The sequence below is a fragment of the Gopherus evgoodei genome, chromosome 9 (assembly GCF_007399415.2).
Source record: "Gopherus evgoodei ecotype Sinaloan lineage chromosome 9, rGopEvg1_v1.p, whole genome shotgun sequence".
NCBI classification, from domain to species: domain Eukaryota; kingdom Metazoa; phylum Chordata; order Testudines; family Testudinidae; genus Gopherus; species Gopherus evgoodei.
This window is the reverse complement of record NC_044330.1, coordinates 86,061,303-86,078,894: the sequence shown is the minus strand read 5'-3', so window position 1 is coordinate 86,078,894 and position 17,592 is coordinate 86,061,303. Positions and strand designations below refer to the sequence as shown.

The 17,592-nt window shown below is 43.8% G+C and overlaps 1 protein-coding gene across 3 annotated transcripts in view; it reads right to left on the bottom strand.

Annotated features, from left to right (window-relative positions):
• LAS1L (LAS1 like, ribosome biogenesis factor) overlaps nt 1-17,592 on the bottom strand; it is a 59,936-nt gene that overhangs the window by 29,487 nt on the left and 12,857 nt on the right. For all 3 annotated transcript variants that reach the window (XM_030575432.1, XM_030575430.1, XM_030575431.1), the window contains exons 8-9: nt 12,797-12,906; nt 691-776 (exon numbers count right to left, since the gene is read on the bottom strand). In XM_030575432.1, coding sequence (XP_030431292.1) covers nt 691-776; nt 12,797-12,906 — 196 coding nt within the window. The remainder of the gene's footprint in view (nt 1-690; nt 777-12,796; nt 12,907-17,592) is intronic.

Here is a 17,592-nt window from a genome sequence, read left to right as displayed (position 1 = left end):
GAGCAGCTCCGAAGAGCTCTACTATTGTTAATATAATTACAGAAACGTGAAGATAACCCCCTGGGAATCTCTTAGCTGGGGATTCTCAATTGGTCCCAATGTAGTCACCCGATTTCCAACAAAAATTGGGCTTGGGTGCCCAACACTCTTTAATCTGGCATTTTAAAGGGGCCAATGTTCATGTCTATCAGTGCAGTCTCACCCAGCCTGTGAGCAGCAACACAGAAGTGAGTCACAGCTAGAGGCAGTCATACAAGGGTAAGAAAATTATTTTTGACCAGTTCCAAATGGAAATTCCTGTGGGCTCCATGAAACCCATAGCTATTGTAGATACAGCAAGAGAGGCATACAGTCACAATCAGACTTAGAAGGAAGCGTCCGCTTGCAACCACTTAACTGCAACATTGACATGGGAGGTCTGCCTTCATGCATGTAGGAGTGGGTACAGAAGCAGAAGGCAGACATGAAAATAAAAGGGCCTCCAAAAAGATGGGGTAGGATTTACAAAAATGTGTATTGGGCAGAAGGGGCAGGAGAGGAGGCCTGGTGCAAGTACATAGCATGTTTCAAGACAAATTAAACTAATGCAAACTTAGTTTTTCATCATAATGAGAAAACATATTAAGCCTAACTCACTGCCTTACCCTGGTGTGTTCATTTAAGGGATTTCACAAAGTCTGAGACACTAACCTTCACACTTGATATTTAAAATCTCCAGTTGTTCCACAGTTGGAATGAGAGAGCCATCATCTAGCAAAGCTTCAGCCACCACCTCCCTAGAACAAATAGAAATCCCCATTAGTCCCACCCGTAGCTTGCATTGCCAAAGCACCTCTTGTCCTGACCCCCAAAACACTTCACATGCTATACACATGGGCTTCATGTCACCTGCTGCTGAAATGTGGTGGGATGTGGCAGCTCCTTAATAGGCAGGCTTGGCAGGATTTGACTTTAATCAACTAAGGTCATTAAATGTCAACTTCAGCTGACACCCTCAAATCAACACCAAAATAAAACAAAAAAAACCCAATCAATAAACAAGCAGCACAAATGCAGCCTCCATCCCTCTTGCACCTGCAGGGATTGGGTGTCACCAGCCCTGTGGCAGCACAGGCAGCCCTGCCATCACAGATCTACTTTCTCACACACCAGTTGGGAGTGCAGGGGTCTCTGCTCTGCTCTACCAGGACCAACTCACTCAATTCCCATGACAGTGGAACTGCAGAGGGCTCCCTGTGACACATAATCCCTGGAGGCACAAGGTGCGAGAAGGTGGCAGCAGTCCTGGAGGGACAGAGCAGAGATCCCCAGCCCCGCCTGTGAGGAGTACTCCAGCAGGAGATATTCAGTAGTGGCAAGGCCTCTCCCATGGCTGGAGGGTTAGCCAGGCCGCTGACACCCAGCAGAAACTTCAATTAAAAATTGGTAAAAATAAAAATTGAGTTCTGCCAAGCCTATCAATAGGGCCCCAAAACACTATACGAACTGTAGTCTAGGAGTTAAGAGACCCACTGCAACTGGAAGGGAAACGCAATCCTCCAAAGCAGAATGTGACTAGGACACTACAGTTAATAATTGTACTCTGGTAAGGGAGGAAAATCCCAAGGCACTGAGATTTCAAAAGCAGTGCAGGGGATTCAGCACCATGCTTTTCATTAAAATGATTCTTTTCGATATGCATGGTAGAGGTCTAACCACGAGGATAATGACCACAAGCGGTCAGGACTGTTAAGTCCCATCTGAAAGATGACATCTCTGAACCTCTGGCAGAAAAGCATCCCTCATCACTATGTTAAAGATACCAGTTCAAATGTCAGAAGAAGGGCACCCCCTACTGAATTGCCAATGCCATTTTCTGCAGTACCTGCGATGTACTTTGAGGTCTCCCATCCTAACAGCAGCCATGGTTAGCATGGGAGAGCTGAAGCTTACAGCCCAAGATGGCGTGCAATTGCTAGTACAAGGGCTTGGTGCAATGGAAGTGGGAGACAGAGGAAACTCATCTAAACTCTCTGGTTCAGCTAGGTTGAGCTGGAGGTAGGTAGTGAGAAGCAGCAGTAGGTCCAGGTTTAAATTCCTACAGCCACTCATTATTTGAATAAGGGCTTCTACATAGTCCAGTGTTTGGTAATACACAAAGGACAGCATTAAAAATAACAGCGCAAATATCAAACCAGCCATTTTCAAATGCAGAATGCTCAAGTGAGAGGAAATGGCATCTCTGCTTCTATTTTCTTTGGGTTTACAGAGGTAGAACCAGAGTTAAACAAGACATGCTTTGTTACAGGATGTCTGAGGCTTTTATTGTCCGGGGGAGCGGGGGGGGGGGGGGGGGGGGGAAAGAGGTGTCCCCAAAACCAAATCTTAATATCAAGGCAAGTTAAATAGACCTGATCTAAGATTCTATAGACATGAGCTGAATTCATAGGCCTCTGGGTGCAGGTAAAACATACACAAACACTACACCAAATTGCAGCAACTAAGTGATTCAGCGAGACCCCAGCTGCTAGAAAGGCCAGCAGTAGACTGTGACTTGCCTTATAGAATAGGTTCAGATTTAGATCCCTCTCTTTTCTGGAATCTGTTCTAGGATAATTACTATATTGCTAGGTATAATGACTGTTCCTCACTGACTATTTAAGGTCACATCCATGGAGATGCAGCCTCAAACTTGTGATTATGCAAACAGGGATGACAAGCACAGCTGACTCAGGGAGGCAACTGGATCAATCCCCTGGGGCAGAGGTGGGCAACCTGTGGCTCCGGAGCCACACTTTTTGTATAGGCACCAACTTTGGGGCTGGAGCTACAGGTGCCAACTTTCCAATGTGCCGGGGGATGCTCACTGCTCAACCTCTAGCTCTGCCACAGGCCCTGCCCCCACTCCACTCCTTCCCACCCTCTCCCCTGAGCCTGCGGTGCCCTTGCTCCTCCGCCTCCCACCCTCCCCACAGCCTCCTGCACACCATGAAACAGCTGAAGGAGGAAGGGGGAGGTGCTGATCAGCAGGGCTGCTGGTGGGCGGGAGGCGCTGGGGGAAGCTGATGTGGGGCTGCTGATGTATAACTGTGGCTCTCTGGCAATATACATTGGTAAATTCTGGCTTCTTCTCAGGCTCAGGTTGGCCACCCCTGCCCTGAGGCCTCAGGAGATTCTTTAGCACTGGAAAGTGATTCTGCTTTTAATCTCTAGCGGCATCTTCCTGCCTTTCCACCACTGCATACATGTGGTCTATATGGACAGAACCATAGCAATGAATTGGACCCAGAGTCATGTAGGAATGCTAAATGACATGTTTTCTCAGGTTGTATGGAGTACTAGAAGAGGTTAGTGGACCCCATTAGCCCTGGACTCTGCCACCTAGATTGCCAAAACCAGTGACCTAATAAACTTGTCATTTTTAGTCTTCTTCCTTTCCTGCCTTCCCAGCAACTTCTCTGTTTTCCTACAAACAGGAGACCACTTCCCACCGCTGCATACAGATATCTTATTGCTCGTTGCCCACCTTATCACTTCTGCCAATATCATCTTTCAGCTGATCAGTGCCCTCACCTCCGTGCCAGGTCTTCCCTACATTCCAATGTGACCCTTTTCCCCTCCCTGATGGTTCTCAGTCTGAGGGAATGGCAAGGAACAAACATCAGGTAGGAAGAGGGTCATACCTCAATTCCCTGTCAACGCCCAGACTGGCACTGCTGTATGGCCAGGCCAGGCCAGCCACTGCAGATAGTGTGGGAGAACAGGCCAAGAAAGGGACCCTCGCAGAGCACTCACTACCAGTAGCTCTCTCATACAGATGCAAAACAAGCTCAAGCACCTCTGTTCATCCTAACTTTGGCAGCACATCATAGGGAGAAGGCAGCCTCTCAGGTAGGAAGATCTGAGACCACTTAGGGCTTCATGTATTAAACACACCATTTTATATTCCACCCATTTGTCAATACCCAGCCTCAGCAGATACTGGAGCACAAGCCTAGTGTGCTGAGGGCAAGAAACTGTACTTATCAAGCAGCCTACCAACATTCTGCACTAGCTGCAGCTTTCCATTACATTTAAGATCAAGTCCCAAATACGGTGCATTGCAATATTCAGTCTAGAGATGAGAAGACACGGATCATAGTTAAGGCTACATTTATGTCACGGAGGTCATGGAATCCGGGACTTCCAGAGACCTCCTTGACATTCTCTGCTTCAGCCCCAGGGGTTGTAGTACTCTGGAGCTGACAGCCAGTGGGGCCCTGGCAGGGTTCCAGCAACAGGCAACAGCAATGACAAGTGACAGGAAGCCCCCTGCAAAGTTCCAGCAACAGGTGACAGACTCCTGAGGGGCCAGAAGGTGACAATCTCACGCCAGGGTTAGGGGAACGCCTCAGGCAAGCGGCTGGTGTGTCCTGTTTTCTCTGTGGGAAATATGGTTACCCTGCAGCTCCCAGCTGCCCTGGGTAAAGGGGAAACCCCACAGCACCCAGACACCACAGTGGTGAGGGAAACTGCAGCAGCAAAAGTCACAGACAGGCCCTGGCTTCTGTGAATTTTTGTTTATTGCTTGTGACCGGTCCATGACTTTTACTAAAAATAATGGTAACAAAATCTTAGCGTTAATCATAGTGCAAGATCCATAACTAGGAGAAAACAAAGCAACCTCACCCAATGCGACTATTTGATCATCTGGAAACAGCTGGGAGTCAAACCAGACTCCAAGTCATGGACTTTGGTCACAAACGTTGATTGTACACCCTCAGAAGGGCTGAGAGAACCTCACCCAACTACTCTGCTTCTTTCTCCCAGTGACTGAGCTACAGCCAGCTTGCTCTCATCCATGGTCCAATAGTACCCAGACGCCAGGAAATGCATTTGGCTGCCCTCTTCAGATCAGATGAGACAGCAATTTAAACCTGGGCATTGTCAACATACTGAAAATGCTTCAGACTATGCCTCCTCACTAATTCTCCTCATATATGCATTTAATAAGAGGGGTGACACAGTAGATTCTTCCAATACTCAACACAAGAGTGTCCTTGGAGCAGAATACACCAATTGCCAGTTAACTAGGAAAATGAAAGCAAAAATTATTTCCCATCTTTTAAAAATAAATACACCTCTACCCCGATATAATGCGACCTGACATAAACACAAGTTAGGATATAATGCAGCAAAGCAGTGCTCGGGGCAGGCGGGGCTGCGCACTCTGGTGGATCAAAGCAAATTTGATATAACGCAGTTCCACCTATAATATGGTAAGATATTTTGGCTCCCGAGGACAGTGTTATATCAGGATAGAGGTGTATCTGCAAAAATTCACAGGAAACTGTTGATATGCCCCATCTTCCCAAGAAAGAGGGCTATGGTAGTTCTTTAAGAACTAGTCTCTCTTTGCAGGCTTCCTAGAGGTGATATCTCTGTAGTAACAGTGGCACTAGTTAGAATTCCCTGGACTGACAGAGTATTTCTAGCACTGCCAGAAACATTCACAACACAGAGCAGTTCCAGTTGGCTCCTTGGGGTATCTGTACAGTTAAGCAGGAGGGTACTTATCAGGCCAACGGTATGCATCATAAAGCATGCCTCCTGTTCTCTCTGCTGCCTTTGCATCCAAATACCATTCTCTGTTCTCTCTTTGGTGTCAAAAGGCAATTGGCAGATTCATGGCAGAACTTTAAACTGGGAGCCAGAAGTTGCAGTGGCGCAGGGATTTTATTTGTAATGCTTCAGTGGCTTATTGGCCAGTCACTTGCAGACTACTCCAATGAAGGAAGGTAGATTTGCTCTTAGAAGAGGCAAGACCCAATGGCATTACCTAGTAGGAATCTATGCTATGCTACAGCATTGGTGTTGCTATATAAAGATCAATGGAAATAAGAGTGTGACAGGGTCTTATTTTCATTTTTAATATAGTAACGTACTACTGCTAATAAAAAAAGGCAAAAGACACAGGTAGGATTCTTTTATGGGAGATGCTTTTAATCACTCTTGACTCTCAAAGAACGCCTGTGGGAGGAAGAGAAATGTCACTCCAGTCAGAGCATCATTTCCAGCTGCTGGAAATAGGTACAGCATCCTGAATCCAAATCCTGGCTTTGCCCGTCTGGCTTATTACATGGCCTCCAAGCAATTTCACTTTTCTCTACCTCAGTTTCCCCATCCAAAAGAGGGGTAGTTCTTGAACATGTCTGCTATAAGTCACAGCAAAGAGATTCCAGCAGAGTTTGTTCCTCCAGCGGTTCACCATTCCCCAGCTATCTCACCTGCTCAGTCCACGCAAGTGCAGTACATTTGCACAGCATTTCTGAGAATGTAGCTGTATCTGTGTGTACTGGCACCTGTCCCATTTCATCAATCAGTTCCACAGGGCCAATGGATGAAAAGAAATAAGCTTCTAATTTTTACAGGCCGACATGCATACATGCACCACAATTTTTAATTGTAACTAATGACTTTTTGATGCCTCAGTTTGTAGATGCTCAGCCCGACACACACTGAAGGGGTATGATTTTTCAGGTAAGGGCTCAGCACCTCTCTTTTACAGCACCTCTCTAGTTGTGCTTCATAGCTGTGCATACATAAATTAACACAATATCCACCTTTATACCCAATTTGCATTATGCTCACTTCAGTTTGTTCAATGGTTTAGTCGAGCGATTGTTTTCAACCATTCTATTTTGCACACATAGTGTAAGGGACAAAGGCCTAAATTCTCTCACAACCATCTGCAGATACCAGGGGAGGTCCCAGCATCCACTGCTTAGAGGCCCGGGGTCCATCATGATGGGCATCGAGCACTTTTGGCGGGCACTTGCTGACAGAAGTAAGAAGCCCATTTCAGGTTTTTGTAGGATTGTGTTGTTGCTTCCTTTTCTTGAGTCTCTCCCTGTAGATTCCAGGCATGGGAGTGGACCCAAACAGGGTCTCAGAGGACATGACTGCATGAAATAGCCCAGATCTCAGTCAACTGCTCATCCTCTTTCCTACAGTGGACTCCGAGATGGGAAGCAGGAGTTTGTTTATGGAATCTCGGGGGGCGGGCGGGGGGGGAGCATGTGGGCACGGGGAGAAGAGAGAGACACCAGTGGCTTTTGGTGCAAGCTTGAGACTTGCCAACTATACATGCTTTCTTGTCACTTTTGCAGGAGTTTAGAAGAGGCAGCTGCCTCCTTGCAGTTGCAGCCCTAGCCCTCACTAAATAAGTCCAGTCCTCTACCCCTGGGAATTTAGCATGTACACACACTTGCTTACTGACCACCCTCCACTGAGTGAAGTGTTTTTCAGAAGAAGATAAAGATCCACTGCCCCCCCCCCAAATTTTTATTGTAAAATAAAAAAAATCCACATCCTAAATTGTTTTATTTTCAATTAGCTGTTTTGTGCCCTGCATGTATCCTCTGTGGGAGCGGAGTAGCAGGAACAGACAAGATCAGTTGAGCACCACTGCAGCTGCTCCGGGGCCTGCACAGAATTGAGCACTGGAAGACTGACAAGGGGTAGGGCTGGTGTGCTAAAGCTGTCAGAGCTGACGCTGAAGGATAGCTACAAGCACCGTGCTGGGAAGACTAACCGAGCCCAGTACAGCTGCCGGGACTGTAATTCCCATCGACCCTGGCACTAAATAGTAAGTGGGCAGCAGAATTATGGAGAAATGTTACCAGCACATCCCTGTTATTTCAGGTAGCTTAAATTACAAAAACCATTGCAAAAAGGTAACAAAACCGCCAAAACCTGCCACATGGTGCAAGAGTAGCAGGGTCCTGTGTAAATCACAATTTTACAGAGGGCTTGGGATGCATGAAAGTGCCACCAAACCCTGATTAAAAAAATCCTTGACGTTGACCAAATTTACTTGTAAAATTCATTCTGTGCAAACTCTGTGGGATTCAATACTTTGCCACTGTGGTGATTTTTAAAAACAAAATGAAATTACAGTGATGATTTACACAGAGCTCTATGCATGACAAGATCAGGTCTCAGGGCCCAGGATGCTACAGAACCTGCCATTCTCCAGCTGATAGTCTGTCTTCTCTGTTTCCAGTCTGCTGTGACCAAAGCAAATGTGCAGCAACATGCACACCAAGACTTTCTCTCTCTGTCAACTCAACTCCTCCTTCCCCTGGAGGGAAGAAGAAAGTCAATTCATCTGACTCATTTCTTCCTTATTCAGGCCTTCAGTGTGGAGCAAGGAGGGTTAAGGACTAGCCCCGCTCATCTTGCACACCATGGGAAGAGGTTCCAGTGCCAGACACACCCACATTCTCCCCTGCCTGGGCTGTGCTCCCTTCTTCTATGGGGAAAGGGGAACCCACCACCCCTCCCCCAGACTGAGAACAAAGATAAAATGCCTGGAGTCCTCCCAGCCCCCTAGGCAAAAGGCTCCTCTCCAGCAACTGACCTGCTGCATGTCAATGCTGATCCTAGAGTGTGTAGGTGCATAGGTGCCAATGTAGGAACGTGGCAAGTGGATGCTGGGTCACCCATTGGTGCTTCTCTCTATCTATCCAGGGCAGGTATGGGGAACAAAATTAATACTGTGTCAGCTGAAAGGCAACATGACTATGGGGAACTGGGGGAAAAGTTGTATATGATGGCAGGGGCAAAGGATGCCCCTTCCTTCCTTCTCTCCTCCCCCGCACACAAAAAGTTGCTAAAAAGTCCATCCAGAGGTTTTCTTGTCCTTGGGCCAGAGAAGTTACCTGTGCCCAAGCACGAACAAAAGGGAGGTTGGACTGAAGTTCAAAATTGCGAAACCAGCATTTACAGGAAATAAATTTTCTTGGATGTTTGGAGGAAAATATCAGAAAATGAAAACAAGTCTAAGGCAGTTTACTGTGATTGCAAAACCTCTCTCTAGCACCATTACCACTGCAGGCTCCAGCTCTGTTGGTTCTACAAGTAGGGAATTGGTATTTTGCAATCCCATCCTCCAGAGGTGGCTGCCATTAGCAAGAATTTCCTTGTATAAGGTAACAGCCCAGTGCAGTGCAGCCAGTTCCATGGTATCCCATGTGACCTCAGCAATCAGAATACCCCATAAAAGTACCTAGTAAAGAACTGGAACACAAGCCACAAGCTATAAACCTTGTTATATTAACAGAGACTCACTTCCTCTTTCTTTCTTCCTGCTTTCACTGTTGGGAGTCTGTTTTTCCAGAGAAAAAGCCCTAGACGTCATTACATAACGCAACAACAAAAACAGCTAGGTAATGGCATCTGATTACATTTTATTAATAAAGCTACGAGGGACACATTATGCAAGTACCTATTTTTAAGGGAGTGGAATGTGGAGGCACGGCAGATTCTTCCCCCACCTTATAAAAACTCTTATGTCACAGGCTATGCTCAAGCCCCATTCTGTTATCTAGTCACTGCGCCACGTCACTGCTCTGAAACTCCAAGGGAGGCTCCCAGAGGTGAAATTTGAACAGTGAAAGGTGGAAGTGAAACTTAGGCTAGACGGCTTTTATAGCTAACCATCTGGCCACAAGGTTTCCTCTCACCATAATCTTATCCTGCACAAGGTCTCATGATTCAGGCTCTCTTCCTACTACAACTGGTACCAATGACTTGGAGCAGAAAGGCTTTATATCCCTTTCCTGGTCTTTTGAGCCATCCAGTTCTCCAGAAACCAAGGATATTGGCTATCAAAAGTTAAAACAATTAAATAAATTAACATCAAGAGCTGAAAAAAAAAATCTACTTTTCAGTTTTGTGGTAGTTTCTACAGATGTATCTTGTGAAGTAGCAGAGATATCATTCCAACTTCTAGCCTCATTCACACTCTGCCTGTTCTTTAAAGCAGTGGCTCTCAACCCTTCCAGACTATTGTACCCTTTTCAATAGTCTGATTTGTCTTGCATCCCCCTCAGCCCCCCCCATTTCACCTCACTAACAAAATCAGACATAAAAATACAAAAATGTCACTGCACACCATTACTGAAGAATTGCTTGCTTTCCTATTTTTACCAGATAATTATAAAATAAATCAATTGGAATATAAAAATTGTACTTTATAAATATAAAGCAGTATAAACAAGCCATTGTCTGCATGAAATTTTAGTTTGCACTCACTTTGCTAATGCTTTTCTCATAGCCTGTTGTAAATCTAGGCAAATATCTAGATCAGTTGATGTACACCCTGAAAGACCTCTGAATACCCCCAGGGTACATGTACCCATGGCTGAGAACCACTGCTAGAGGCTTACTGTATACCAAGGATCGGCAACCTACAGCATGTGTGCCAAAGGTGGCACGTGAGCCGATTTTTGATGGCATGCGGCAGCTGGCTGAGCGGCTCAGCCCACCGCCATTTTGGGGTTCCGGCTGCTGTCCTGATGCCAGCAGGGGTCCTGGCCGCCGGCCCCACTCAGTGCCTGCTGCAGCCCTGGGAACCCCCATGGAATCCCAGGCTGAGCAGGGCGGCGGCTGAGACTCCAGCTGACAGAAGCCGCCGGCTTGAGTCGCTCAGCCCGCTGCCGGCCTGGGGTTCCATTCGCTCAGCCCGCCGCCGGCCTGAGCCGCTCAGCCTGCCGCTGGCTGAGTGAATGGAACCCCAGACCAGCAGCAGGCTGAGCAGGGCCAGCGGCTGGACCCCAGACCGGCAGTGGGCTGAGTGGGGCTGGTGGCTGGAACCCCAGACAAGGATCCCAGGCAATTGATAAGATCTGCATTTTAATTTTATTTTAAATGAAGCTTCTTAAATATTTTAAAAACCTTATTTACCTTAAATACAATAGTTTATTTATATAATATAGACATAGGGAGAGACCGTCTACAAACGTTAAAATGTATTACTGGCACGCGAAACCTTAAATTACAGTGAACTTGGCACACCACTGCTGAAAGGTTGCTAACCCCTGCTGTATACCCTCAGCTACAGTATGAGGATTGGCTGTAGTGACACCCATCAGTCACAGTAACCAAGAGCGACACAAAAACTTTCACTTGAATGCAAGTTAACCCCAAGAGGATTCTCTCTCATGCTTTCTTGCTTTACAGAACTCCAGCCTGGTAGCCAGACCTGTATACAGCAGATAATTTAATCAAAAGGGTTACCTCATAAAATCCCATCTGACTCATTCCGTTTATTTTGCCCTGGTGCTAGCAAAGAGAAAGCACTGCTCAGATTCTGAATTCAGCCAGAAACCCGAAGAGAATTCTTCCAAGCACCTACGTTAAATATTCACAGCAAGATACGCATGATATGCTTACAAAAAGAGTTTGCAACATAAATAATGTAGGGAAAACATTATTACAGCTCTGCTATGCCAGTGGTGGAGAGCCAGAGCTGCAGAGCCCTGAGAGCGCTCAAGTCTGCAACCCTAAGGCCACCGATTCCCTAGCATTTCATCACCTCCAAACATTTTTAATTGGGCTCACAGAAATCCACCTCTCCTATAGCATATAATGATATTTGGTGGTGTAAGTAGGCAGCAGCCTCTAAAAGGCCATTCAGAGGCACACAAAGCTCCAAGTTGTCAAGTGAAATATTTTTGAAGAAGCCTAACTAATTATGGCCCAGACAACATTCTGGGTGCATTTGGAAATGCACTTCAAGTGCTGAATGTACCTAGTACACTCATACAGCATAGAGAGAACAGTGGAGAACAGAGCAAAAGCTGAGAGAGGACAAACCAAACCCAGAGCAACGCTTTAGACAAGCTGCTAATTTATGATTTCAGGGTTTGTGGGGGTAAGGTTTTCACAGAAACAGTCATTAAGGAATATTGCAAGATAGTTTACTGTATCATCTTGCTCTTAATGGAACAAACATACCAGGATATATAACAGTCCTAACGTGAAAAAAAGCTAAACAACGTAGGATTCTCCAGACAAATGACACTTCCTTCAATCGGAGCAATGATAATTCTGTCCTACCATCCAATGATCTTTCAATTCCCTCTTTAAAATCCCCCTGCAACTGATACCTAAAAGAAAATCAACCAATGTATGATGTCCAGGTTAAAGGACAAGTTGGGGCAGCTGACATTCTTTATATTTCTAATTATCAAAAACTTTGCAGCTGCATTTCTAACGTATATTATATATTTGATATCTCTCCCCCAGCCCCGCATGTGTCACTTGTCTCAGACTGCAAGATTCTTGGGGCAGGGACTGGGGCTTCATACGACTTTGTACAATGCCTAATGGCTCCACCCCAATCGAGTCATCCAGGATCTACGGTTATACAAATATTTAATGATGTGAACAAAGCTAATACTGCCCCACAGGGGTCTTGCGAAAGTTAGACCATGTCCACCTCATAAGGCTGTTGTGAAACTGAATTAATAGGTGCTTTGTGATCCTCAGATGGAAGTATAATATACACAAGGAACCACTGCTCTATTTTCTTTCAATTTCTTCATCTCTGCTGCCATTTTGCCTGCTGCCTGTATGAAGCACTACACATCAGTGCTTTACAGAACTGGGTATATTCTACTTCTCGAGTCAAGCATATTGCCAAAGGGTTAAATACACAAAACCACCCCATAGGTCAAAGTGACCTTGAATGAGTTGTCAATTATCCCCACCCACAAGAAAATGACTACTGCCGTTAGAGCAACAAAGAAAACGGAAGTAGAAAGAGTGGTCACATATCCAAGGGCCAGCTGCACACACAGGCCCCTGGCAGGGGAAACATTCTTTAGCAGAAATCAAGAACTAAGACCACAAGTGAGTTATCATCAGCAACTTATGACTTTGTCTGTGACTAACAAAGTACATAGTAAAATGGTGCAAGGTGACAGTCCTACAGCTGTACAGCATTATGGTTCCTGATGGAGTATGCAGCTTCTCTCCAGATAAACTGTACCTGCTCTCTTGCAACAAGTCTTTAATCTGAGCCAAAATCCACTCCACCTCTGAGGAAGAATTACACCATGCTTTGCGGGCCTTTCGTAAGGACTGAAGCTCCTGAAGAACCTGCATAAGAGAAAAAATAATATCAGTAAACAAATATATTTTGTTGCATGGAATTCACTGTGGGAGGCACTACTATAAAGAGCAGATGCATAATCTAGACATTTCATTCATAATCCTGATAGTGGCTCTCTGAGCTTCCCTCTCAACAGCATTATAAAACACTAATACAGAAGTGTTCTAAGGACAGGCCTAAACTGAAAGGGGAGCATGATCAACAATTCAGAGTCAGGAAATTAGGTACTAGGACTCCCTGGTTCTATCCTCTGCTCTCCAGCAAGCCCATCTCTGTTCCCAAGTGCTCACCTGTAAAATACATAATGCCTACTTGAGTCAGGATTTTGCCATTAATGTTAAGCACATGGCAGAGACCCAAGTGTCAAATCAGCTTAGTGACCTATGCAGCATTCAGGATGCAGTAGCAATTGGAAAACAGCAAGCAAGGTGTCAGGCTACAACTAGAATAGGAAAGTCTAATGCTAGAGACATAAGCTGCCACCCTAGAAATCCGACTTGCCTTCAGCTTCACATACACATGTTAGCACAAAGAGGTGCAAGTTACACACACTGCTAATAGGGACATTTGCACCCATGGCAAGTGGCATTTCCATCACTACCTTGAAGGGTTCCAGTAGATGGTACCTTCTGTTTCAGCTGGAAAACCACAGGCATAATGCCAGTGGAGGCTGCAGGGGATGTGACATCACTGAGAATGTAAGTTTCCCAATGTCTTGGTGACATGCTCTCGCAGTTTTTGTGCATGGGAGAAGGTGCAGTGACTTTTCAGCAGAGGGCCCTCTGCACTGTATTTCACTCCCTTCTGTGGTATACCAGAGTCTTGTGGGGACGGATGGCTTAATATGCTTTCTGGTTTTAAGTATCTGTGTCAGTGGGTAGATGGCATTAATTTACTGAGCACTGACATGATGGGGTTCATCCTGTATGGAAAAGGGACATGGCCATGCACCGCCAAGCTGTCAATGTAAATCAGACTCAAACAATACATACATGATACAGGTAGGTCAACCCTTCATGTGCTCAGTGATTTTTTTAAAAAAGACATTTCAACACTTGGTGTGCACCACCAGCAGGACTTCTTGCAGAATTCTGTTCTGAGGAGGCTGATAAATATGGAGAGTTACAGAGTCCCAAACACAGGGGTTGGAAAAGACGTTGTTGTGCATATGATGAGACTGAAGGACACCAGTTAGGCCCTGGAAGAACTTAGAGAACTGTGATTTCTTGTGCCTGTCTGAAGTTGTGAGTTTAATTTGCTTAGCACAGTCACAATGATGAGGTTCAAAAGATGTTTTAGGTAACAAAAATCAAGTCTGAGATGTGTCCTTAATATCATGAATCATTAAAATATCTTCAAGCTGGTTACATGAACATGTTCAGGAATATGCATCCTTATGTTAGAGTATTTACTAAAGAAACTCACCTAAGACTGATCTACACTTTAATGTTTTACTGTTATAATCAATTCAGTGATTTTAGCTTTACCAGCATAGTTAAAGCAGTACAACCTCCCTAGTATGGATAAAATTATACTGATATAAAGAGGTCTTATACCAGTATAGCTTGCTGAATAGTAATAGCTATACTAGTATAAAGGCAGCTGTACACCAGTATAATTGTACTATAGTTGAACTGCAGTTCAGACAAGCCATTTATAAAACTAGTTAATTTCCAAAATTTAACATTTCAAATAAAACTGGTCTTGATTCTAGAGATCCAGACCTGTTTTTATGTCTACAGACATCCACTATTCCCATGTAAGGACCTTAAAGAGCAAGCCATTGGCATTTTACAGTCTCTAAAATGCAAAATCAGACTGTACATTTTATCAACAGCAGCTAATTCAAGAATATCACCAGTTCAGTGATGCAAGAACCATTTGTATCTCATGCAATATTAAAAACCAATCTCAGATACAATTAGGATTACTTCATAAAATTAATCAAGTTAGTTCACATCACCTCTGAGCTGTTGGATGGAAATCTTGTAGAGATAATAATAATAATCTCACTCTTTTGTTACCTGTGTATTGCTTCCACAGAGTTTAAAAGTGTGAAAAGTTATTTCCTGCCATTAATCACTTCTATTGTTCATTATATGTATTCCCTCCACCATGAAAACACTTACCAAACATATCACATGAGGGTAAGAAAAGTTTAGCTTACAAAAGTTGTACAACAGCATATTTCACAGTCACTCATATCATACCAATGTTAAAGGTGTCAAATATGTTAATCAGAAACCTTTAGGCTTGTACTAAACTTAGTTTTGATTAGTGTTATTAAACGTGATTTTTTTTTTAAATTAGCAACATATCAAATCTCTAAGTATAAGGTAGAAAAGATTTGAAGTAAACTTATCTGGCTTCAGGATCAATAAAACTCCAGGTAAAATGAAGTTTGTGAGCTAATCAGGTGTTGGGATGGGATGGGGATTAAAGCCAGAGATTGGGATTCAGGACTCCTGGGTTTTAATCACAACTTTGCCTCCAGTTCTCTGTGAGGTTCCAAAGAAATCATTTAGCCTCTCTGGAGCAGTTTCCCCCACACTTTTAAAATGAGGATAATTTGCTTATTGTTATGTAAAGTCTCAATGTTTGTAAAGTTCTTCAACACTCCTTAATTCAATGTGTCATTATATACATGCAAATTACTACTATCCTCTATATACCAAGTCTGTGAAACATTCTAAAACTATAAGCCACATGTAATTGCTTCTATGAAAGTCTGCTCACTCCATCCGGAACATGCTTAGTCAAGTTCCAGTAATTGCTTCTTGGATTTGCAGTGATGAAGCCATGCCTCACTCAATGTGATTTTGATTGCAAAGGATTTTCTCCTTGAATATTCTAAGATATCTGGGCACCAGGGTAAGAGCAGAGGAAGGAAAGACAGTAAAAGAGCGGCTGGGGAATTTTATCCATGATGAATCAATTGTTCTAAAAACAAAATTTAAAAAAAAGTAGTATTTGGAAGTTTTCCCCTCCTACACAAAGCAACTATGTCACCTTCTCTCCATCTTTCCCAGTCTCTCCCCCTACATTGCCAGGTGCTGTCAGGACACAATAAATAACTTTGGGCAGACTATTTAAAAAAAAAACAACAACCCACAAAAGAGCCGTGAGTTATTGGAACAGTCACTTCCAGCTGTGCTCCAGAAAAGGGTGGGAGTGCCTGAACTTTCCAAAAAATGACGTGTAAGGCCCATTTATTACCTGTCCCATCATTGCAATGTATCGTATTTAATGGCTGGCTAAATTAGGTCATGTTTTTATTAACTGTTTATTTGTAATGAGAAGGAATAGGAGGTAAGAGGGTTTTGAGGATCCCAGTACTGAAGAACTGCATTGCTAGATGTGATTTACCATATTTGTTCCAGAATAGAGCCAATACAGGAAACTATTCTCCGCACCTGCCCCTCCTCCCCAAACCTTTTTTGTAAGAAATATATAAATATTCCCCAGCAGATATTTAGCAATGATTTTGCAATAAACCAACCTATGTGCTGAGACCTGCACAGTTACATCTATGACTTTATAATTCAGATCATATATTTAACATAACAATCCAATAGATAAAAAATGAAAAGGGCAAAAAAAAGAAGCATTCAAATAGGAGTTTTACAGAGATCCTGTCCATGGACTTCTAACACTGTTTGGTGGGCATAATTCTCAAAATGCTATAGTCAATATATTAAAAATGAGAGGAAATGTTCACACCATTTACGCCACTGAAGATTTATTTTCCAGCACTTAGCTACATTCCCAGACCTTTTCCACAGTTAACAAGCACAAATTGGAAAGAACACAAAAGAAAGAGATGTTCGACAAAAAGGCCGGTACACAGGACAGCATCAGTGGAGGGTATGGTTTCAGAAGCAGAGCATGCTAAAGGATTTATTTGGTTAGTTGATATCAAAAGCAGGGCATTTACACATGGTCAACCATGCACGTCATTTTGATTAAATAAAAGTTGCTTTTCTTTTGCAGTTGGCACAGAACTAAGGGGGGGGGGATTTTTAAATGCACAAATAGGAATTAAGTGCCCAATATCTATTATCTTTCAATGAGATCTGGGTGCCTTTATTGCCCTTTGTGCCTCTGAAAATCTCACACCAGATTTAGGGAACTGCCAGGAGACAACTGTCCAGTCAATAAAACATTATATATACACACCTGTCAACCTGAAATCTAGCCAATGAGTTAAAAAGTAATTCCAGATCATACACCAGCTCCTTCCCTTCCACTGCCAGTTTATGTACTTTTATAATCACAATTTCTCATTCATTTTGTAACTTTTTCCTCTTCCCCATCACTGTTTTAATGACCCAGGAGAAAGACACTGACTGTGTTTCACAGTTTCCCTCTATAAAGTACTGTGAAACAAACAAAATAAACTAGAAAGATAATTTCCTATCTAATCTTTCAGTGAATGATCATAAGTATTACTTGTAACAGCAGTAACATTTTTCAGACAGAAATGTTATTTACATACACAATTACCAAATACACTGTTTCCCAAGGATTTTAGGAACTGGGATGGGGATGTGTCATGTTATCTCTACATATGCCTCACAAAGAAATCTGGATGTTTATTCCAAATACATTGTAAAGTTGCCAATTGTGGTTCTCACTTATGGTTTAGTCAATGGTCTGTGGGGTGGAGAAGAAGG